At 42.2% G+C, this 23869-nt stretch overlaps 2 protein-coding genes across 5 annotated transcripts; one reads left to right on the forward strand and one right to left on the reverse strand.

Annotated features, from left to right (window-relative positions):
* The first annotated feature begins 379 nt into the window (after positions 1-379).
* On the forward strand, positions 380-19684 carry LOC143338606 (MAGUK p55 subfamily member 3-like). 2 transcript variants are annotated; one of them, XM_076759134.1, is made up of 20 exons: positions 380-589; positions 8998-9150; positions 9880-9998; positions 10172-10249; positions 10397-10477; positions 10948-11085; positions 12130-12211; positions 12745-12830; positions 12939-13013; positions 13825-14021; positions 14143-14207; positions 14773-14790; positions 15044-15085; positions 16377-16442; positions 16681-16839; positions 16975-17055; positions 17789-17882; positions 18043-18151; positions 18664-18783; positions 18896-19684. In XM_076759134.1, exons 2-20 carry the CDS (start codon positions 9114-9116, stop codon positions 19073-19075), a joined length of 1827 nt encoding a protein of 608 aa, XP_076615249.1. In that variant the 5' UTR covers positions 380-589; positions 8998-9113; the 3' UTR covers positions 19076-19684. The 2 variants fall into 2 exon arrangements, with proteins under 2 accessions (XP_076615249.1, XP_076615250.1); XM_076759135.1 differs by lacking the exon at positions 16377-16442 and having other exon boundaries at positions 398-589.
* On the reverse strand, positions 19682-23856 carry psmc5 (proteasome 26S subunit, ATPase 5). 3 transcript variants are annotated; one of them, XM_076759138.1, is made up of 12 exons: positions 23786-23856; positions 22923-22994; positions 22753-22822; positions 22556-22653; positions 22413-22469; positions 21965-22195; positions 21472-21598; positions 21169-21359; positions 20395-20493; positions 20198-20308; positions 20017-20103; positions 19682-19851 (listed from the first exon to the last, which is right to left on the reverse strand). In XM_076759138.1, the coding sequence occupies exons 1-12, from the start codon at positions 23807-23809 to the stop codon at positions 19798-19800; spliced, it is 1221 nt and encodes a 406-aa protein (XP_076615253.1). In that variant the 5' UTR covers positions 23810-23856; the 3' UTR covers positions 19682-19797. The 3 variants fall into 3 exon arrangements, with proteins under 3 accessions (XP_076615253.1, XP_076615251.1, XP_076615252.1); XM_076759136.1 differs by having other exon boundaries at positions 20017-20308; XM_076759137.1 differs by lacking the exon at positions 19682-19851 and having other exon boundaries at positions 19920-20308.
* Positions 23857-23869: the final 13 nt, after the last annotated feature.

Genomic DNA, 23869 nt, shown 5'->3' on the forward strand with positions numbered 1-23869 from the left:
TTTCCCAGCAGAAATACACTTCCATAAATGTTGTACATTTACTGTAAATGTGTGAATATTATGGATCCCTGTCACTATCACATCTGCCGCCCTACCCTCAGCATACACAACATTTTTTGAGGATATCCACCAAGCGAGCAAAGTACAGGGTCACAAGATTACATAATAATGCAGGTCACACTTTATATCCTGTACTTTATTGTTTTTAGGAACAAAAAGCCAAATAAACCTGTCCAATGTACACAGGACAGCAGCATTAGCCATTTTGAAATCTGTGAATTTGGGATCATGGCGATTACGAGGTGCACATGAATGCAGCAGAGAGAGAGAGAGAGAGAGAGAGAGAGAGAGAGAGAGAGAGAGAGAGAGAGAGAGCGAAGGAGCGCGAGAGCAAGCTGACAGAGGGGGAAGGGGAGGCTCGTTGAGCGGTAGATTGGATGGAGCGGAGAAATAAAACCTTGTGTGTGGCCGTCAGCTGAAGACAGAGAGAAAGAAAGACAGAGAGCGGAAAAGAAGGCAGGCTGGTGGCGGAACAGAAGCGGTGTCGGGTTCAGAGAGGAACGCGGAGGCTGAGGGGAACCTCAACAAGGTAAGAATACCTGCTAACGTGCACCGACTCAACTCTGCGCGTCTCTTTCCGGCTGTTCGTTTGTCTGACAAAGAGACCAAGTGATGGCTTCAGGGACACAGTCAGGTTAGTCTTAAGGGACACAAATCTTCACGGAGCAAAGAAAAAAAAATCTGTTTTGTGCACATGTTTTTTGTTATTCAGGCTTTTTTTTTTTTTTTTCAGTTTAATGAATTAAGGTTTGAGTAGACGCCTGAGCGTGCTGCATGTTAATGAGGGGTGTGTATCACCTGTGATTGATTACAACTCCGGGAAGATAATATTGCATGAGGTCATACATCATCAGAGACTACATTAAGCTAATTAAATGACTGAAAATGACCATTCCCCTTCTGGTAAATTAAAAGGAAGAAGGTGATCACTATTGACAGCGCAGTTCTTGTGAGGGGGGTCGGCAGGACGGACGGGCCTTTAGCTGTGACCCGGTCAGGTTTTGCTGCAGGCCAGGACGGGGTTTTATGTTTTATGGCTTCATTGGCTTTCAGGAGAGTCAGAGAGATTCAATGAAGGTCAGGGTTTAGTAAACAAAGACTTGAGGGAAAATGAGCACCCGTGTAGAGGTTAAGAGGAAGCCTTGGACTAGGAACTTGTCTTCCTACATCATTATTTTTGTCATGTTTTGGGTGAAGATATTGTGTTTTTTTAAAGTAATTCAGCCAAATTATTTGACTGGGAAGAGGACATTATTTGCAGCCTCTAAACTTTGGCTCCCCACCAGCCAAGCTGGCACTTCATTAACCATCTTGTCAAGGTCCTCCTCTGCCCCGAAAACCTATTGTGGGCTGTTGAAATTCTGGAATTGGCTCCTGAGAGAAAGAGACACACAAAGGTTGGCTTTCCTTCACCTCAGACACAAAGCCAAATTCAATCTCCCCACGCTAGAAATGATTCTGTTCTCCTGCAGTGTCAGTGGGCACGCTGAAGGTGTTCTGAAGTGATGTTCATCCTCTAAGCCTCTGAAAAGCTGTCTGACCTCCTCTGCACTACTTTTTTTGTGTTAAAGTTTATTTCAAGCATTTTTTTTTTATCCTACCACACTGAAATGAATCTGAAGTAAATCTCAAGGTTAGCTGCACGTAGATAAAAGATTTAGTGTTTGGCTGACAGACTGATCTATTCAGGAGTTATCATCTTGTGTTGGGAGCATACCGATTTGCATAGAACACAGAGAGTCCTCTCCTCCATGTGGATCCTACACACTGACTTTAGGATTAAAGCAGAAGCAAATCGTCAATCTGCAGAAAAATAATTGGCGAGTTATTTATTATTTGTCATTTTTTGAGCCAGAAAAGTGAGAAAAATGCCAAATATTCTCTGGTTCAAGCTTCTCAGATGAGCCGCTTTTCTTTGTCATATATCATTTTAAACTTAATATCATTTGAGTTTTGGACTTCTGGTTGAGCAAATGACATTGCCTTGTATTATTTCACTATTTCCTGGCATTCCATAGACTGAATGATCCTGTTTGGGATGCAGACAGAGTACCTTTAATCCACTTTGTAAAGACAATAGAAATAATTAAATTCTTTGAAATGAGAAGCACACTTTAAATCTTTTGTGGAGTTGCTATAGATTATCTTAATACCTCTGCGAAATGTACAACAGGCCACTTCTTTTTTTTTTTTCCAAACGGATATTGGAATGAAATCTGTCATCTCCAAATATGTCAGATCAGCCATGTGGGTGGCATCAATGGGACACACACACATACACACACACACACACACGCAGAGTGGTGGGCAGATGGCATCAGCAGCGTATCGGCGACCTCGCCCCACTCCGCCTCCCTCTCGGGACCCGTCCAACAGCAAATGAGTCTGGCAAACAGGTGGCGTTCGTGCATGTTTGTGTGTGTGGAGAGGACAGACACATAGGTTAAGCTCTCTGAGCAAAATGACATATAATAAAGTAATGCACTGACTGTAGATGGTGCCTGTGTATGGTTTAGCAGCGGGATGAATAATATCGTCACGGTCAAGTTTTGTGAAGATAAATGACGAGGAGGCAGAGCCGGAGAGGCAGAGTTAAGCAGCGGAAAACTCTAATCAGTCCAAGCATAGAAGGGATTTTACTGTCAGTCGTAAACCTCAGTGCTCTGCGATACAGAGCATCTGAAGCATGTTAGTATGAAACGATCCAGCGCGCTCACGTGAGCGCCGGGAGCCGGGGGAAAGCCACGAGTACACACACGATATTATATTAAAACCCAATGACAAAACAATGAAGAACACTCAGCTGACAGCTTTACTATGTTGCCATGGAGACCTGCCAGGTTATACAGCCTTATAAGATGAGAAACATCACAGCACCAGTGAGCTTTCAGGAGGTGTAGTAGTAAACAAGATCAAGTGATTACCACAAGGTCAAACAGTTGGCTTTATAATACCTTAAACTGCTTTTATTATGATTATACACACACTCAGCCTGTTGAAGTCCCTTTGAGCAACTCCCAAAGCCCCCAATGTTACTGAGACATGGTGATTAAAAAGAAAACTTCAGAGGTGGACACAACAAAATATGAGTAATTCATTGTTGACGAGTAAAGTAAGCAAATCCACTAAATCTTTTATTCCTGCTCATACAGTTAAAGTCAAGTTTTCCTTATATTTTTTCTTCTGCCAGCAAATTCTCACAGACGACTGATGGCTCTTCCAATTCATTTGAGTGATAACCTATATTATTGACAATTACCCTCCTCTAAAGGGAGTATAGGGGTGTCACTCTATACAACTTCAGTCACAAGTTCCCTAAACCCAAGATGGCGTCTTCCAGTCTGCAGCCGTGCTAGCAGCTCTGTGAGGCACAACATGGTTTTGGAATAAATGCTAACGTTACATTGACAATGCACACATGTTGATGTTGTGATGCAGGTTTACCATGTTAACCATCTTAGGTTAGTGTTTGCATGCTAACATTTGCTAATTAGCAGTAAGCCAAAGCTGGGCCTGTTGGGAATGTCATTAGTTTTGCAGGTATTTAGTCATAAACCAAAGTATAGGGAAAAGATGAAAAGTCAGGGGATCAGCAGGGATGTGGACATCTGAACCAAATGTCAAAGACATTTCAGTCTGCACAAAAGTGGAGAATGACTAACTGACATGCTACCATACCTAGAACTGCAGTGCTATCGTGGCTAAAACCCCCAAAGGGATTGAGTTTTTAATGATATGAGACAGAGAAAAGCTGCAAATCCTCACACTGGAAGAGCAGAAACCTGCATGTTATTGGACAAATCACTTAAAAATGATCAGATATTAAAACTGTTGCTTTCTCCCGCTCTCAGCATTCATTTTTGTTTGCTGTAGAGTTCTTCCTCCTTGATGAAAACATCCATTCCCTATCAACCTGTATTGGCATTGGTAACTAAATGCTTTCCAGTGTTGCCTCTGCTACATCCTTGCTGCCATTCAGTGTCCCTTCTAATCTACCAGTCCTTTCTAATCTGCTTCACTGTATTCATTGAAATCCAGAGTGATGCACACAGCCGCGAGCCCTGCCGTCTTAAATCAAGGAGGATAGATAATACCGCCATATGGCCGGTGGGAACCTTAAGTATTTAGACGATAGACTCAGCAAGTGAGAGGCAGAAAAACTCAGAAAGATGTCGGGTTTAAGCACTTCTCAGCCTCTTGTAATTAGAAAGAGGGGGTCGGATGGAGGGAGGATGAGACGGAGGGAAAGAAGGTCAGGAACGCTGGCCAAGTGTGCAGGGAGGAGGGCTGAATGAGAGCAGGGAAACACAAAGGAGGAGCGAGAGGATTTACCCCAGAACTGTTCGCTTTGTTGTTACAACCAAGTTTTCTCATTGAAGTGAGGTTGTGTGATGGCCAACAGATAGCTGGAGGACACGTCTGTCCTACAGATGTAGCGAGCGGCATTTGCAGAAGCAGTGAGGTTGAGGAAAAATGGTGAATGTTTTCAGGCTGACAGGAAAAAACTTTGTAATGCCTCCATCTTTAGGCTTTTTTTTTTTTTTTTACAGTCCAAAGCTTAACGGTTTCAAATGTATCTTGCTATAGTACTTTGTTGGTTTTTGTCTTTTCATGGGATTTGTTAGCAATAAAATAACCCAGTGTTATCCCTTTGAAAGTAATTTTGGTGTGAAATTAAATGAATTTGACTGATCTAATGGCCGCAATATCAAACCCTGCTTTTGCCTTTGTTGTCAACCTGTTTGCCCTTCATATTTTGTGGATTGTCATTCTACAGATCCAGGCTCTGTATCCTGCTGACAGAGAAGCGAAGCATTAAACAAACCTGAATAAATATGACCACCATGCCTTATGCTAGTTGGCACTGCAGGCCTGCATGTCTGACCTGATAATGTGCAGAATGGATTTTTTAAAAGTGCTACTTTGCTGCTGCCCTGCTGAGTGAGTGAATGAAGGGACAGGCAGGCTGCTGGTGGTACAGCATTAGACTGAATCAATCTGTTGGTATTATTATCGATGCCTGATTGAGGGCCACTCATGTGGAGAGGTCAAGGGTCATGTCATGCTCCAGCAGTGATCCTGCATGGACAACATATAATTACAAGACAGTGATGATGCTAGTCTGTCGTTAGCATGTGTGGATTACTTAAGCGCAGCAGTAAAAGATATTATACAGCACATTAAAGGATTAGTTTGATGTTTTGAGAAGATTGATATCACTCATGACTGTACAGTAAATATGAAACAGAGGGTTAGTTTACCTTTGCATCAACAGTGGAGGAGGGGGAATCAGGTAGCGGGGCTCTGAACAATAGAGATAAGGTGTTAATTAGTGAGCTTCAGAGGTGCTGGTAGGGAAGGCTAGCAGTGCCCCCCATTTCCAGTGTTTATGCTAAGCTAAGCTAACAATCTGCATCTAGTTTCACATCTGACTTCATATTTACTGTACAGGTAAGAGAGTGGTATCGTTTTTCTCATTTGACGGCAAGAAAGGAAATAGTCGTATTTCCTAAAATCTTAAAGTACTCCTTTAAGCAGTAGGGGCGTCTCGCTCACTCAACCTGGTAGAGCACGCACCACGCATCAAGGCTGGGTCCTCACTGCAGCGGCCCGGGTTTGACCCTCTTTCTCCCCTGCTTTCCTGTCTCCCTTCACCTGTACTATCAAAAGAAAAAAGAGTATGATATCAAATGCTGAAGGAGGAAATGAAGATGTTTCGTGGTGTTTATCTTCCAGTAGGTTGTATGGAAAATCATCTGATTATCAAATGTTTCCAATAATGCCATCAGTATCCATGTGGTGCTGAAAGACCAGCAACATGGAACAGACAGTCAGTTAAAACATGTAATAGCTCTTTTCAGAGTAGCTTAAAAAGCTTTTTTTGTCATCAACACTCAACACTCAGCACTCTGAGACACAATTGAATGCATTACATTTTAAACACGGCTCCAACCTGAGCTTTATGAACACTTGTCACCCGCTAAATGAAGGACTGTTTGCGCTGTGGCCATTTATTCTAATTGCCACTTTGGCACGATGCCATCCAGCCTTCAATCAGTTTATTTCCAAACTAGAAATTTCCTTGGCAGCAGCTGTGTTTTCTCCAGCCCACCAGAGGAAAATGTCACCAGTAAGTGGCAGAACTTGACAAGGAATTAGCACAAGACAATTGTAAAGCACTGTTTTGCTATAATTGTCAGAACAAGACAGAAAGAAAAAGTGGTGATTGTTTTTTAAAAACTCTTAAGATACCAAAGTACAATTTCTCCTGCCTTGTATTCATAGGCAAATCCCTGTGGGTATAACTGATTTCTGAAAATATATTCAGCAGTAACATTAAATTATTCGGGCTGATGGATGTCTCCATTCATGTGTCTTAACAGTAAATAAATTTGACGAGGGCTTGACGGCTTGCTGTGTTGCTAGCATGCTGATCAGGTGCTTCTGGCTTGTGATTATGGACGTGAAGTGTGTGTTTGTGATAATCGTGGATGTCTTAACAATGAGCCAGAAAATGCTGCAGGATTGTTGTTGTAGTTTCCTTCTGAAAGGAAATGTTGCTTCCAGAGTGAAAAACACAGACTTTTGTTTTGTTTGTTTTGTCTGGTGTCTCTAGAGTGGCGTCCAGGCAAGTGTTGATTTGTTTCCAAATACTCTGTATTTATCTCTTTTGAATCTGTATTTTTTCCTTTTCTAATAATGAAGCACCGCTTCCTGTCCTGAAAACATGATGGAGAGAGATTATCTGTGTGTCATTCCTGGTTGTTCAGATTACAAACTTCCATTGAACACATCATTATATTTGACTAAATACAGATGCAACTGGTGGTCGCAATGAATTCTGGTCCACTGTAGGCGGAGAACGTATACTTTAGGATACAAACATTTAATATTTCCCTTTTGGAGAGTTGTCGGAAGCTTTTTTTCTCTCAAACTGGGAGGATTGGATTTAACAGTGGACGGCATACATCCTTAATCATAGTCTGGTCTGTTTATCTAGATAGAATTAATGCTTGCTGCTGGATGTGACAGAATAATTGCCTTCATGAATGCAACCAGAAGGTTTCAGTACCTTGCTGCCAGCTGCAAAGCCCTTCAGCCTGCAGACAGTAAAGGGATATGTGTAGGTTGAAGACTGAGCATACTCCAAAACACTATGTTCACCTGGCATCTTATTACTGCGACCCTCCCACAGATGTGTCTGTTAGTGCTCAAGCCTCCCTCCCACACAGCCAGCAGTTGTAAGGTTGGAGCAGGTACACAGCAGGTGATGAACATACTGCTGCTTCACACCATTTACTGCAGGGACTGTTAATTAAGAACGTGGATCACTGAAGATCAGGCTGCAGTCTAACCAATGCAGTACTGTGTCAGGACAGCTGAGGAGCAAAATGTACATCATCCTCCTCACTTCAACCTGTAACATATATGAACATAACATCAGCTACCTTTTTATTGGTAAATGTCTATTTGTCTGCCAAATTGTGTTTCCTCTTTGAAAAAAAGTGCTTTAAAATAAGGTGATGTTGAAAAATCTGCATGACTTAATGTAACTCAGTATTAAAATGTACAAGAGTCATTGTCAGCAGTTCATTGTTCATTTGTCAGAATATTTTGAATCCTGGTAAAGTCTGACTGCTTTTCTGTGTCTGAAAGCTTTTTAGTATTCAGGCTTACCACTTGGTACCGGTAGGGCTTCAAATATTATTATTATTTTCATTATTGATTTTTTTTTTTGTGTATAAAATGCCAGAAAATAGTCAAAAAAATATCCATCAGGTTCTCAGAGCCAAAGCTGACACCTTCACATTTCACTGTTTATCCAGCCGACAGTCTAATACCCAAAGGTTTTTAATTTACTAATAATAATGAGGAAGACTGTGAATCCTAAACATTTAGAAGCTAAAACCAGAGGATCACGTGCATTTTAGCTTGATAAATGAACGATATCTACTGTAAATGCTAATCTGTATGTGAATACTGAATATGCTGTGTGTACTAAGCCATTTTGATCTGGATTGTCAGGAAACTGCACTGTTGCTTATGCACATACATTTACTGTATGCACACTGCTTCCTGGATCGATATCGTTTGATCCTGTCTGAAACCATTAACCCATTACCAAAATTGCCATGTTTTCTGTCATTTGATTATGTGGCCTAATCTCAGCTGTAGTTACCACCAGCATAGATGTTATTGGCATAACACAAATGGAAGTTTCAACCACACATTTCCATTGGCAGCTAATGTGCAAGGTAGTAAGAAATCTGTCGTTTGGAGATGAGTTTGAAAACCTGAGAAAAAAAAATGAATGAATAAAATGTAATCATGATGCCAGATTGAGGCCACATGCTTCACTGCACCAAACTAGCAAAGTGAATAATGTGACACAACTCAAATAGCATTTAATGAATCTAATCTGCGAGACACTGCAAGTGTAAACACGTTGGTACTGTGGGGTTGCCATGGTGACAAACGAGGTGAAGGATCCTATTGGACGAAAGTGGTCAGTGCAGTTTGACGTCACTTTCCTCCAGTTTGCCAGTCACACAGTTGTCAGTAATGAGAGCAGATATTACTTACATGGAAACTTCAGCAGGGTAATGAGTGTGTTCATCACTGTCGAAGCACGGCTGGCCGCTTGCCCTTTTTAAAATGTGTTTACATTAAGCAGTAATTTTAAAGAGAAATGATGTGCTCTACCAAGTGAGCTCCAAGGCACTGAAATTAATTTGTCTGACTTCACTGCGCTCTCTATTATTGGTCCATGTTTGCAGCAACAACCCTTAAGTTTTTGTTGCACCTACTGGCTGATTTTTAATCCTGAGGTGCAGATAAAAACACACTGCTACTTTCATATTAATCCAGCTGAAACAAAAAATAATGCAAATCTAAGAATCACAATGTGGGGTTGTTGTTTTTTCTTCCCATTCCCAGCTGTGTGCCCGAATTTTCACCTTGGCCGCACGTGAGGAGCAGAAGGACTCCAGTGGAGGGAATTCACCGGCTTTGTGTTCCCTCCCTCCCTGTTCTCCCCCTCCTGCCTCCTCTGAATGATTGAAGCCATGCCCATCGTGTCTGCAAGCACAGGTACAGCCAAACATATGCTTGAACTTACTTGTTCATTCCCTCTGATGTTTTATATATATGCTTATAATTAATGCAAGTGCTTATATCGAGCAGACATTACTGGAGTTTATTGTACATGACAAAAAGATCATTATCATCTCAGACTTTACTTGGGAGCCATACTAGTCTTTTTGGATGTACCCAGACATCAACCTGCTGACAACAAATGATAGTTAGTTTCATTGAAATCTGGGGCAGAACTTAGGGCGGTTACAGCTTTGCAAAGGCAGATATTGGAGGACTAAACTAAGCCATACAGTTTCTACTGAAAAGAGGAAATGTTTTGGATTTCAGGAAGACTTTGGGCCTGGAGGACTTTGATTAGAATGTCAGTTCACTCAACATTCAGCTGTTTCCTTGTGTTTGGAAAAAAGACAACCTGATGTCTAATGAAACGGTATCAAAATAGATCAAAGTGCATTTGGTTCTTATTATAATTCCTAAAAAAAGACAGCTAACATGTTCAAATGGATATGGAACATTCCACAGGTAAACAGGTTCATTGGTAACAGGTGATAGTGTCATGATTGGGTGAGGATGGAGCGAGGTTCACCACTTTGTGAACACATTTTTTTGCAAATGGCTGCATTCTGATTGCATCTTTTTTGTTATCTAGGTTGTAGCTCATGATAGAAAATGGGTGTTTGAATGGCCGATGAACACATAACTCCTGTTTTTGATGATGTGTAGGGCTGCATGAGACTCTGGCCCTGCTCACCTCTCAGCTCCACCCTGATGCAAACCATAAAGAGGACCTGGTCTTCCTCAAAGATGTCTTCAGTGAGAAGAGCCTTGGTTACCTCATGAAGGTACAGCAGACATGTCTGAGTAGAAGTGACGACTTGAGATTGTGAACAATCTGCAATGCTGCAAATAATATGAAATGTTTATCTAGTATTTTACAGATTTCACATTCTGAAAAACACCAAATGTCGTGAAGCTAAGTCAGTCTTTGTGCATGTTTGTGCCATTTGTTGTACAGATCCATGACAAACTGAGGCAGTATGAGAAACACAGCCCAACTCCTGTTCTGCACAGCGCCTCCTGTCTGGCAGAGGATGTAGGTGCAGCCTTTCCTCAATATGTCGAAGCCAAACTAAAGCTGAACATAATATTGTAATCAAATACCAAGTAAACATTTCTGGTAATCTAGCAAAGGCAATTTTCTGAGGAGATGTATTGAAATATTTGATCTTGAAATCGTCAGCTGGCAGAGGAGCTTCAGAATGGAGCGCTGGAGGACGATGAGCGAGAGCTGCTTCTCCTGCTGAGCACTCCTCACCTCAAGGTACACTCACGCATATACGTTTAGTTTCCTTTGTCTTACAGCTGCAGGACAGTGTCTCTCCTCTCATTCCTTCTGAGGTCTGCTCTCTTTAATGTCAGTGCTTTCTCCATGAGCTGCTCTGATTTTCATCTAAGTCGATCATCTGTTACATAACGGCAGCGTCAGAGCTGTCTGTACCCCTTCCCCCTGTCCCCTAGACGCAGTGCAGACCGCTTAATTACTCTTATCAAGTGATTGCCTTCAGTTTATTGGCTCTCTGGGGAGCGGGAAGAGATGACGGCCGTGAAAGCGGAACTCTCTTTTTTTCTCCCTTTTTTCTTTGTTTCGTGTCTCCCTGCCCACACAGCACACTTTTGATGGCTTTTCTTTGGAGTATTATTTGTTTTTTCTTGCTCTCTTTATGTTGTTGTTGTTGTCAAGCTCTTAAATCTAACCTATCTGTGCACGTGTCTGTGTATTGTTTGGTAAAGGCAGTGCTGTCAGCCCACGACACCGTGGCCCAGAAGAACTTTGACCCGGTGCTGCCGCCACTGCCGGAGGATCTGGATGACGACCTGGAGGAAGAGTCGGTCAAGATTGTCCGTCTGGTAAAGAACAAGGAGCCCCTGGTGAGGCAAAATAAGAGCTCTCCCTTCCCTCAACAGCTGTGCCCTCCAGTGAGGCTTTAAGACTTCATTTACTTTAATGGAGCAGCTTTGAAGCTTTAGAGAGCTCCAGGGCGTCAATGTGTGTCTCTGTGTGATGCTATTAAAAAAAAAATCCATTCTCAAGGAAATCCTTGAAGCAAAGGACAAACAATAGATTTGTTTTTAACTGCCTGAGTGACACAGTGTGCAGCAAAAAGCATATATAATGTTGCTAAATATCTGCCTATCAAAACCCAGTTTGATCCAAAAGTGAGAGAATATGATGGATTATCATGGTTTTCTTTTCACTCGTGGGACCGCTCATCTCTCTTGATGATGTGTTAGTTGTTTTCCAGGATGTGCAGATCAAATATTGTCCAAACGACCAACTAACCCTAAAGAAATAGTTTGACATTTTGGAAAAATACGCATTTTCTCGCTAAAAGTCAGATGAGAAGATCAATAGTGCTCATGGCTGCAAATGTAAGGCTGAAGCTACAGTCGCAGCTGGTCAGCTTAGCTTGACATAAACAGAAGAATCTTTATCAACTAACTGTACCAGAACCTCTAAAGTGCCCAATTAACAAATGATATGTTTGTTTAATCTTTGCTGAGACAGATTTTGCCACCTTTGGTCTGAGCCAAGCTAGCTGTTTCCCCATGTTTCTAGTCTTTATGCTAAGCTAAGATGACCATGTCCTGGCTGTAGGTTCATATTTAGGGTACAGACATGAGAGTGGTATCGATATTCTTATTTCTACAGAACAAAAAATCTATTACATGTATTTCCAAAATGTTGAACTGTTCCTTTGACTTTAAAGGATTTACTGAAATGGATGGAGCTGAAACCCCTGAAATGTCAAAGAAATGTATGTAAGAAATTTAACCTTGTGATTATTAGCAAGAGCATGAAGAACCAGGGACTTTAAGGCATTTCCAGAGATGAGATACTTGATGATCAAGTATCAGTATCTCCACTGAAGCTTAATTATGTGTTTGCAAATTTTATTGTTGCCCTTTTTCCAGGGAGCAACTATCCGGAGAGACGAGGCGACAGGTGCCGTGATTGTAGCCAGAATCATGAGGGGAGGAGCAGCTGACCGCAGCGGTGAGACAAACCAGTGCTCACACAAATAATAAGACCAGTAATACAGTTTTTTTTAGATTACTTCAGTGGAAGAAATAAGATAAAATCACAGCTCGGCTGCAGCAAAGTGCCATAAGAAATCATCTTGACTACAGAAGCAAAGTGAAATCCTCTCTGTTCCACTTTGATGTCGATTAGGAACTTCCCTCCCAACAGGACTTTCTTATCTCTGCTCACACACAGACAGAGAAGTGAGGAGATTACGTTGTGTAACCCCCTCAACTGTTTACAGAGATCAAATCCTTGAGATTACTGCCACGAGATTGCATATTTTGAGATTACAAACAAGGGTTACTCCTGGCTGTTGCCATGGAGATGTTATCGACTTTGTGCCAACAGAATTTTTATTTTTTTTTTTTATTTCCATAACAGCGCCTCATACACTAAAAACACTGTGGTACTGCACACGCCGGGGTTCTCCTCTGCTGTATTTTCCTTGACTGGTAGGCTTGTTTTCAGTCGGTGTGTCTGTGTGTGTGTGTGTGTTTTTCCAGGTCTGGTGCACGTAGGGGACGAGCTCCGCGAGGTCAATGGAAACCTGATAACCCACAAAAGGCCAGATGAAATCAGTCAGATTCTGGTAAAGGGGATAAAAAAGCATCACACTAGTTGAGATACTGAATGATTATTCCCTGATGATTACTGTGGATGCAGAGGATGACGCTGCTGCTCTAATGTCTTTCATCAGTCCCAGTCACAAGGCTCCATCACACTGAAAATTATTCCAGCTGTTGCAGAAGAAGACAAGCTTAAGGAAAGCAGGGTGAGGGCCCCTCTGTCTGCAGCATCGTACCAGTCGCAAAATGTCTTTTATTGATTGATGTTTTTAATAATTTTCTTATCATTGACTTGCAGCAACTCCCACTGACAGTCTCATTAGAAGCAGCAGAATTGATTTCTTGATAAATGCATTCATGGATGCGACATTTAGGGAAATACTTACTTGCTTTCTTGCTGAGACTTAGATTAGACGATTGATACGACTCTCACATCCGTCCATTCAGGATAAGGCTACAGCCTGCAGTCGACTGTCTGAGCATAAAGACTGGAGACGGGAAGAAAAGGCAACACAGTCCACCTACCAGCACCTCTCAGGGCCAGGTCATCGATCAGAGCAGATTTTCAGACAGTCACTCCTGGGAGACATTCATCGGCTGTTCACATGAAAAATGAAAGAAAAAAGAGAGCCAGAGAGAGAAGTTCAAACCCTGCCTCCTTCCTCACGCCCAGTGTGAAGCGTGAATATCAGATTGTCTGTTGCAGAAAGTTGCAGAAATGATTGGACGGAGCTCCCTCCAATCCAGAGTTGGAAAGGTGTGATGGGAGGGGGCTTCTGAAGCTTTTGGACCATCAGAGAGGCATTTCTAAGGAAACATAGTGGGAGAGGAAATTCAACAAGTTATGTTGACTGGGAGCAGTGAAGAGCCAGGCTAGCTAAGCTAAGCTAACTTCTCTAGCTTTATATTTAACGGACAGTTGTATCAATCACCTCATCTCACTCTCTGCAAGAAAGCCAATATTAGCATATTTCCCCAAATATCAAACTTTGCTAACAGAATATTCCTGCTCTAAAGGTTTACCTCCGCGCTTTGTTTGACTACACGCCCTATGAGGACAAGGCCACGCCGTGCCAAGAGGCGGGACTTCCCTTTAAGAGGGGGGACATTCTTCAGGTCGTCAGCCAGGAGGACGCCACCTGGTGGCAGGCCAAGAGGATGCGTGACTGTAACTTGCGCGCTGCTCTCATTCCCTCTACGCAGTTCCAGGAGAGGTAGTCGGCATCAACCCTGCTGTCAAATCAATACGTTATGTTCAAAGTGTAAGATTTAAAAAATGTCTGCCTTTGTCAGATCAAAAATAAATCTTTCCTCCATTGCTTTTGTTTTTCCCAGGCGCCTGAGATACAGGATGAAAATGGGTTCGTTCCCCACCCCCGTGTCCCCCAAAGCTCCTACATGTAAGCCCAAGTCACGTCTGCAATCAAAACTTGTCTCCCATAACCTGCAGTGTAACTTTAAATGTACGAGAGGCTTAGGTCTACAGACACAGGTCGTATTGGCTCAATCTCATCTAGACAAGGAGACACAGAAAGAGAGATTATGGAAAGAGAACAGGGGATCTGGAGGTCAATCTCTAAATACAAAAATACGTAATCCACTGTTTCGTTTCCTAATCCAATTTAACAGTAGAATGAAACAAAGTGGTTTGAAAAACACCAGGTGGTGGTGGAGGTCGTTCTTTTCTTGGATCCACTCCTACCTGCATGAACGCTGAACTTCATGCTTTAAGGTCAAGCTATATAAACGACATAGGACATGTAGATGGAGTGAAGCAGATAAGCTTCAGATACAGACACATTTGCAACACAGTCGTAAAGTTTTACAATGTGCTTCAGCAGTTTAAATGTACGTCATCATGTACTCGAGGAGCAGGACAGTGGTAACGTCACAGTGCAGCAGGTGTAATGCTCTGTCACCCTCTATAGTGATGCTTTGTGTTATTCCTTGCATTGCTAACGTCAGATGATCGTGCTGAGAGAGGTACGTGGACAAACCCTCATGTTAGAAATTCATCCCTGCATGGCCTCCATGTGATCATGGTCAGAATTTCTAAATGAAATTCTATCATCCCACCTCAATCTAAAGAGAAAAAAAAAACACAAATGATGGTTTTCCTCCACACCGCCCTTTTGTTTGCCTTGGTACCCCCAAACTCTTAGTAGTTACTGCATTTAACCTGAACCTGTCCTCCCTCCTCTTACCCTGTCTTCTCTTCCTGCATGTCGTCCCACAGAAGACTGTGACAGTGAGGGTGCTCTCAATGGAAAGGACATAGGTGAGGAGGCTCGATCAATGAGCTCGTACTAATCACTGCAACATCTCATTTCTGCTCAGTCTGTGTGTTAATCCAGAGGTTTTCTCGTGGAGTGCTTTGTCCAGCTGTGGTTCAGATGGAGTGGTTAGGACAGGTGTCTGCTTAAAATCTGCCTCACCTCAGAAAACCGTTCACGGAAAAGATCTGTTTGTTCCGCCACACCTGACCTGATCTACTGATGTCTTCACGTCTCGGTTAACAATCTCACCACGCTGTTCATCAGGCTTCCTGGCTGCTCTTACTGACTTAACGTGGCCGTGCTTCTGTGTGCCTGAAAGCGATACCACAGCCGTTTTAACCTGGACCTTATTTTCACATCTTACTCCATCACACAGACAAGTCTTACACACATAGACACACTGTTATAAAGATGTGTTAAGTGGTTGCTTCATTACTTCATTAGTCTTTTCGGCATGCTTAGTGCAAAATGAATGAAGTCATGAGTTAACAGAATGACTCACTCCATTGTATGAGGTATAGCATGAATACAGCATTGGTATTTAAGAGTTTAGAAGTCCCCAGAGGAGTGATCCCCCAACTTTTTCTCCAGCACCATCATTAGCTCAAAATTTTATACTTTCTAGCATGCTAACTTGCTAAACAAAGCTGAAGAGTTACATTGTGTGGGCCTGCTAGCACTGGGCACAATGGTGCTTTGAGCTAATGCTAGCTGCAGCCTCACAGAGCCACAGTCTTTTCTTACACAGCTGCTTCATGACTGTCAGCTTTCTGCAAAATAAAGACATGAATCATGAATTAAACTGACGTTAAACTTGGTAAGCAGCATTAACAAGCAATGCAAAAGCACCTCTACAGTGAAACAATGGTGGATTTTTGTTTTTAATTGACCAGTTTGATGGACAATGATGTGAAAACTATTGCGGTTGAAAATAGCTGAACCTCTGATGTTGTCCCTCATTGTGAAACAGGATCGATAAGTGGCCGTGTGTTTGTTGTGGGTGTCTTCATGCCCTGGCTTTGTATAAAGAAGCTCAAAGCTTTGTGTGTGTGAACTTGTGGACTCTGGCGGGCTGTTTGTGCAGTCTGCTGCAGCCTCAGACCTTCTCACAGCGCCTTCGTGGCAGCTCATTTGCCTCATTGTGCTTCACAAACGGCCTGTCCTCACGCCACACGCTGACGGTGCTTCGCTTGTGTTTAGTGAAGAGGTAGACACGGCATGCATGGCTTGCAAGCGTCTGTTCTGTTGATGAGATTTAAGCTGGCTGAATAAATGGTCTAATATGAGCTGTAGTTTCTCCCAAGAGTAAGACAGCCCCTGCCTTCTGTGGCCATGCTTTCTCATGGGATTTTTACTCAGGTACTCTTACTGATTTCTAATGGTGTTGTTCTGTGTTGTGTGATGTGTGACATAGGATATTATTTTAATCATGGAGAAACTGAATTGATGCAATAGTCTGTTTGCTCTTCATTATGCTTATAACTTAGGTTTCTCAAGGTGAAGGTGTCAAAGTGACAGTGTGGTCTGAAATAGACTTTGAGAGGGTTTTAGGATGTGGATCGCTGCCCTTCTTACCTTTGCATGTCTTTCACCACAGCCGGCCTGCGCAGAAGTTTCCGCCTCAGGAAAGATCGTCCGTGCTCACCAGGAGAACCTCAAACTCCAGATGCCAATCACACAGAGTTCCTGATTTATGAAGAAGTGACACAGTATCTGCCCCGCCCTGGCGAACGGCCTCGTCTCATAGTCCTGATCGGTACGTTCACTGTGGGGTTCAGTGACACTGAAGAAGCTCGTAAACACATCTCTTATGAGCATTACTGAGAGTATTTCTCCTTTTGAGTCTCGTTCTGATGATCACCTTGTCTGACTGTTTATTTTGTGGTCACAGGTTCCCTGGGAGCTCGAATCACTGAGCTCAAACAGAAGGTGATTGCTGAAAATCCTCTGCGTTATGGTTTGGCTGTGCCTCGTAAGTTTTGCTTATTAAGTTTTTTTTTTTTGATGTTTTCTTTGGCCTTACATCTCATATGCCTTGTGCTAGGGATGAAGATTTTTTTCTGTAAAGACGCTGTAGCTTTCACCTGAGCACCTGTTCGTAGCTCTAGGATTTAAATTGATGACCGTTGGACTTCATCCAGTGGAAGTTTGTATGAAAAACTATGCCAAAGCTAATTAGCTACGATGTGGCAACATTTGCACCACCCTTGCTCTTTTCTTGCATTTCAGAGGGATTAGATGTTTTGTTGATCGCTAGTTTCTGATTAAATGTAGTGATATAAGGTACAAACACAAACTGAAGTAATGCCTGATTTAATACAGCCTGCATCATGACTTCCTGTCGTCACTATGTGATTAGGTAATGGATCATCGATTAATAAATGAATGTGAATTCACAGTAAAAAAAAAAAAAAATCATTTATATGCCATCAAATTAGCTGAACTCGGTTACATGAAAAAGCTAATTTTAGACCCGAGACTGACAAAAACAGCTTCGTATCTCAACGAGAACACGCACTGTGCTGCTCTCAGCGAGGCTGATCAAATGCATGGGTGTTAAATCATCATGACTCATGCATTAGCTATGCGTGTGTTTTGTAACCTTGTTATAAAATGTTGCCCACAAAACATAGAAGCGCTCAGTTTATTATCTTCTCTTCCCACCGTCTCGTCCTGCTGACTGGGCTCGAACACATGGCCCGAAGACACCACTCGAGCCAGAAAGTGTCACGAGAGAGAAGGAGTCGAGTACCACTTCATCAACAAAGCTGCTTTCGAGGCCGACATCCAGAATGGCAAGTGAGTATTGGACACTTCATCTTTCGAACCAAGCAATGAAGTGCGACAAAGTGTAACTGTATGGTGAAGAATGCAGGCTATCAAGAGGAAATTTAATTAAGGCCTCTGTTCAGTCAGTGCACATTAATTTCTAATTCATGATGGTGCTGTGTTTCTGCAGATTTATTGAATACGGGGAATATAAAGATAATCTGTATGGCACCAGCATGGAGTCCATTCACCGAATTTTGGATCAAAAGAAGGCCTGTCTGGTGGATGTGCAACCAGAGGTTAGTGTCTAAATTTCTTTGTTGTTGTTGTTTTTTTGTTTTTGTTGTTTGCTGATCTAAATTGTCACCTTTGTTTCATATTGTCACAGAGATTAATATCTCAATAAAGACCCTGACTTTCCCTGAGTTATTGTAGAACAGCAGCCATGTGTTCCAGGTTTTAGCATCACTAATCTGACCGTTCAATTAGATATAAGATTTGACTTGTCACATTTTTAAAGCATGACCAAGTTTGGAATCCATCAACAATGCAGATAATTTAGTTCAATGTGAACGGAAAGGTGCTTAAAGACTCAAGTAACTCAAGCCTTATTGGCTTTTATGTCACCTGGTTTTTCTTCCTCACTTGTGGTTCTTTTGTTGTTTAATGTTTGTGAATGTGTGCGATGTTTAAAGACTCATTAGATTTTGTGAACTCCACGTCTAGGAGGCACTTAGGGTGTTACATAAAGAGTATTGATAGTGCAAACACATGACTTAACATTTAACAACATTTTTCCCCCCACATTCAGGTGCTGAAGACTCTGCGTACCGCTGAATTCAAACCGTATGTCATCTTTGTAAAGCCACGCATCTATGACAGTCAAAGGAAACCACTCGGCTCCTCTTCCTCACTCAGCGTAGGCGTCACGGTGCGTTACATGAAAACACTGTCCACAGGAAACTTGAATACTTCCACAAACCTTTTTTTTTTCACCTGCATGTTGCTCTCAATCAACCTCTGTCCTTCCTTGTGCTGACTAGGAGGACGACCTACAGGAAATGAAACAGTCAGCTGAGCGGATGGACGAGTGCTACGGCCATTGGGTGGACTACATCTTGGTGAAGGAGGACCCAGCCAGTGCCTTAGCTGAGCTCCAGGTCGTACTGGAGAGGGTGCAGATGGAGCCTCAGTGGGTGCCTGTGTCCTGGCTGAGGAGCTAACCTGCTTCACTGACTGACTGGTTCAAGTTGGATCCGTGGACGACGTGTGCGTGTGTGGACAGATAAAACTGCAGGAAGCCTTCTGAGTGTTGGAGTGATCCAGTGTTTACTGCCATACTAACCATTCCACAAACACAGGCTTGTGATAGTTGGCCAAGTTAAATCGGTATCATAAAACGACTGAAAGCTTTCTTCATCAGTCTGAACGTCAAGCCTTTGTTTTAGATTCTTCGGTGTAAAATGACATCCTGTGTATCTAAACTGTGCAATGGCAGCGTAACAGCTCTGACAGGTATGTAGCACATGCATGTAGGACAAAGCTCCTAAAGCAAGCTGTACTCAAAGATCTGCACTCTGTATGATCAGTTATGTGAAACGTCTACTGTAATAGCAGCTACAATGTGAAGTGCCATATCTAGCATTTACAAAACGTATAATTGTAAAATGAAAGAATAGATCTGCGGACCATCGGCTCATGCGGGAGACTGTACTTATATTACTGCTACCTGACTTAACAGTCTGAAATAAGTAAAACATGTTGATTTAATGTGTTGGCACTGTTTGAGGATAAATCACTGAGAAATAAAACGCGTGAAGCATCCACTTTTATTTGGGGAAACCATTTACTTTAGAACGAGTTATGTAACAATTATAAACCAAACCATAAACAAAAGGAGGAAAATATACATTTGTGTTTGCACTGCAAGAATACACAAGGCCTTTTACTTCCACAGCTTCTTGATCGACATGTTCTTCTCACTGTCTTTCTGCATCACCTGTGAGGGGAACAATAAGTCTTAATACGAAGGCGCTGGGAGAAACATCCCATTAAAAAATATGAGGTGAGGGATTAGCTTCGTTCTCCTACAGGAAGATGTGAGGTGGACCTGAACTTCATGTTTAAATCATTTTGAGACAATAAAGAAGGCAGTTACACAAACCTTTGCCACAGCCATCTCAAAGTCCTCCTGGGTGACGTGAACTCTCCTTTCTCTCAAGGCATACATACCCGCCTCTGTGCAAACACCCTAAAAAAAAAACACACACAAAAAAATGTAAGTCCAGCTGTGTGCTCCCTTCATTTACCACCCAACTGATACCATTTAGCGGACCATTTCTCACCTTAACCTCAGCACCAGAAGCTCCAGGCATCAGCTCTGCAATCTTCCTCAGATTAATGCCACGTGTCAGGTTCATCTTCCTGGAGTGGATCTTCAGGATGTCCAGACGGGCCTGTTGGTGCAGATTTAAGATATCCTTAGACACACGAAAACAAAACTCAGAATGAACAAGTTGGTTTATATTGTATAAGTTTGTACCTCTTCATTTGGAGGGGGAAACTCAATCTTCCTGTCGATCCTGCCTGGCCTGAGCAGGGCAGAGTCCAAGATGTCAATACGGTTGGTAGCCATAATGACCTGAGAGAAAGTAAATTTTAGTCAAATTAAAAGGTTGTCACTTTGTGCATATCAATAAGGCATCATGTTCAGCTCTATCTCTTCAAATTAATACATTTAACAATGTAGTCCTGCTGTTTCAGATCCTGTGCTGTTCAGTTTCAGTCTCTGTGGGTGTATGTGTGTTAATGTCTCAGCAAAACTGTATTTTGTAGTAACGTACATGCACCACAAGATGGCAGTAGCTACATTTCAAGTGGAAGGGAACCTGGCATGACATTGACTTTTCTGCAACATGTTCCTGCACGTTTCACAATAAAAGCCTGGTTGAGAAATGAGGGCTTTGGGATACAGGACGTGTTGAGTTTGTGTTAACAGCATGACGCAGGAAATTCAACAAACCCACAAACACTAAAATATAGAAATAACAGGCCTGCCTCTAATACAAGCCTTGTTTAATCATTGAAAACATAATAAACACCTAAAAATGTACATCTAACTATATTATAATGTGTCAATTCATTATTTACTGTTCAAAGATGATACATGGGAGAGTTAAAGTATTCACACAATAAACCTACATTTAAGCATGAAATACATACCAGGGCACTCTTAACTGGCTCAGTAAATATGTAAAATGTCCCTGTGATTAAACAACAAAATACAAATGGAACTATTTCAAGGAGTGTGGGATACCTTGATGTTCTTTGTGGCCTCGAAACCATCCAGCTGATTGAGCAGCTCCAACATTGTCCTCTGCACCTCACTGTCACCACCTGAGCCACCCTCCAGGCGAGACGACCCAATGGAGTCGATCTCGTCCATGAAGATGATGGAGGGGGCGTGTTCTCTAGCCATGACGAACAGCTCGCGCACCATACGGGCACCTGGTGCAAGAGAGGCAGGAATCAGGGTTATGCAACCAGATAGTTTTAAAAAAATTAATCAAGAACAGAAATAAATTTGATTGTTGCAATAAGAAGAGACAGAAGAGTTCACCTTCTCCGATGAACTTCTGGACCAGCTCAGAGCCGGACACCCTGATGAAGGTACAGTCCGTGTGGTGGGCCACAGCTCTGGCCAGCAGGGTCTTCCCTGTACCCGGGGGACCATACAGCAGCACACCCTGCACACATTCACAGCAGAACAGAAATCAGAACCATCTGTGCACTGATGGGTGAAGACCACCTGTGACCAGAGCTGCAACATTTAGCTGATTGTCACAAAACTATTCAGCAACAATCTGATAATTAATAATATTATTAACTATCTTTAATCTCAGTCACTATTGAAGCGACAATGACAAAACTTTTCCAGTTATTCAAATTTGACACTTTATCTGAAAGGCAGTGGTTTGTGTTCCAGTTTGCAACCATATAAGGCTTGCTGTAATGTCTCAATCAGCTTCAGGAGCACACTTCTGCATCTGACCCTGAACCCAATTCTCTGACCTCAGGCAAGAAAAGAGACAGTTCTCTTGTCAATCACCCACCTTGGGCTGTGCAATGCCTAAAGCCTCAAACAGCTCTGGGTGCTTGACAGGCAGCTCAATCACTTCCTTGATCTCCTTTATCTGCTTATCCAGGCCACCAATCATTTCATAGGTGGAGTCCGGCACCTTCTCCACCATCATAAGGGAGACCAGAGGGTCCACCTTGTTGGGCAGGATCTTGTGCAGGGTGTAGCTGTCATTACGCAGAGCCACACGGCAATTTGGAGTCACCTAGAGCATAAATGACAAGTCTTAGCTACTGACTGCACAGAGGAGCAAATATGACTTGATTTATTATTCCGTCTTGTGCTACGGTGGTTACAATTGAAAGGCATAATGTTTGTTTTACAAGAGTGCTGTTTGGTTATTATAAATATAACAATGTGAAACTTATTCAAGTACCCTTCCTTGCAACCATTATTAAGATTACAACAACTACAATACTAACGTCATTGATGTCAATGTTCTTGTCCACATCCACGACAAATTTTCCTTCCGGATGCACCTGAAAATGACGAGGAGATGTGTTAATTAAAACTGAACTTGTATTCAAAAGTACAATGCACTACAAAGTACAAGTACATAGCATACCTTGACCAGCACTTTCTTTTTGTCCATGACCCGAACTACTTCTCCTACATAGGACCCCTGCTCCTGTAATAACTGCAGCTCCTCACGAAGGAGACGCACTGAAAGCCAAAAAAATGGAATTTTAATATGTCCACCCACAGGGAAAGTTTCAAGGCTTTATATGATCGAAAGCGATGCGGTAATGAAAAACAGCGTACCTTTGGCATTGAGCTCATTCCTCTGTGCCTGCAGACGTCGGAGATTCTGGCTCTTATCGTTCACCGTCAACTGTTGAGAAAACAGCAGTTCAGGATGGACAGCAAAGCAAAAGCTATGCAACCCAACACAAATTACTAGCTGAAAGTTTGCATATATATTATTTGCTTACCTGCAGCTCTTCTATCTTAGACAAGTAGTATTGCCGGAGACCTGAACCACCTTTACTCTCCCCCATCTCCATCTGTCAAAGAAAAAAAAAACAGTCACACTTTACCAGAGTTCCAATGTCGTATGGATAAATGATAATTTTAACAATTGATCAATTCCTGTCGAGTAATTTTCAGGTATTTATTAATTCCTTTCGAAACAATGCTAAATTACGTTTACAACACAAATATAATGAATTTCTGTGAACACTGACTGGCAACACATCGTGCCTGGATTTTACCTAAAACTAAAGCGTAGACACAATTGAGGTACTTAAGGTCGGCAAAATACCATTACCAAAAACCATCCTGTGCAACAACACAATAATGAAGTGGCTCAAACTCAACGTTACTTGCCTCCCCATATCTGTAACTACCCAACCAATTTATTTTACTAGCTTGACAAACATTAACAAAAGCTAGCGTTATCTTTAGCTAACTGCTAACTCACACTAGGATAACAGTTAGATGAGGTCACTCTTCGCAATTCTCACACGAATTATGATCTCAAGTAGTATTTATCACCCGATGTATATTCTTAATGCAAAAACAGAGGGGACAGTCGCCGACATACCGTTGCTAGTCATTCAGTGACAATTCACAGTGAGCCTTAGCTTAGCTAGGTTAGCTACAATGAGACAGCAAACCGGCAGCATACTATACAGTTATTGTTTTGAATGAAGTGACATTTCACTATTAACAACACAGTCGCACAATAATTCAATCTCACTGATTTAAAGAAGCTTTTCAACTCAACGCTCAATAGTAACTTTTCTTTGATAATACACCAATAAAACCAACAAAACAGCAGAAAAAATACACCTACATGATCAATACCGTCAACCTCCATGTTGAAATTTTCTGCTTCCGCTTGAGCAGTCGTATTTCCGGAAGACTTCTTCTTCGGGTA

This window comes from Chaetodon auriga, chromosome 20 (genome assembly GCF_051107435.1).
Source record: "Chaetodon auriga isolate fChaAug3 chromosome 20, fChaAug3.hap1, whole genome shotgun sequence".
NCBI lineage: Eukaryota > Metazoa > Chordata > Actinopteri > Chaetodontiformes > Chaetodontidae > Chaetodon > Chaetodon auriga.

Excerpts from the sequence above, each read along its gene's own strand:
- psmc5 (XM_076759136.1), bottom strand. The coding sequence starts at position 23,809 with ATGGAGGTTGACGGTATTGATCAT. Across the intron at positions 21,360-21,471 it reads CCAGAAGTTCATCGGAGAAG|GTGCCCGTATGGTGCGCGAG; the intron begins GTGAACTCTTCT and ends CTCTTGCACCAG. Across the intron at positions 20,309-20,394 it reads TTCCCCCTCCAAATGAAGAG|GCCCGTCTGGACATCCTGAA; the intron begins GTACAAACTTAT and ends CTGCACCAACAG.
- LOC143338606 (XM_076759134.1), top strand. The coding sequence starts at position 9,114 with ATGATTGAAGCCATGCCCATCGTGTCTGCAAGCACAG. Across the intron at positions 10,250-10,396 it reads CCTCCTGTCTGGCAGAGGAT|CTGGCAGAGGAGCTTCAGAA; the intron begins GTAGGTGCAGCC and ends TGAAATCGTCAG. Across the intron at positions 14,022-14,142 it reads TCTACGCAGTTCCAGGAGAG|GCGCCTGAGATACAGGATGA; the intron begins GTAGTCGGCATC and ends TGTTTTTCCCAG.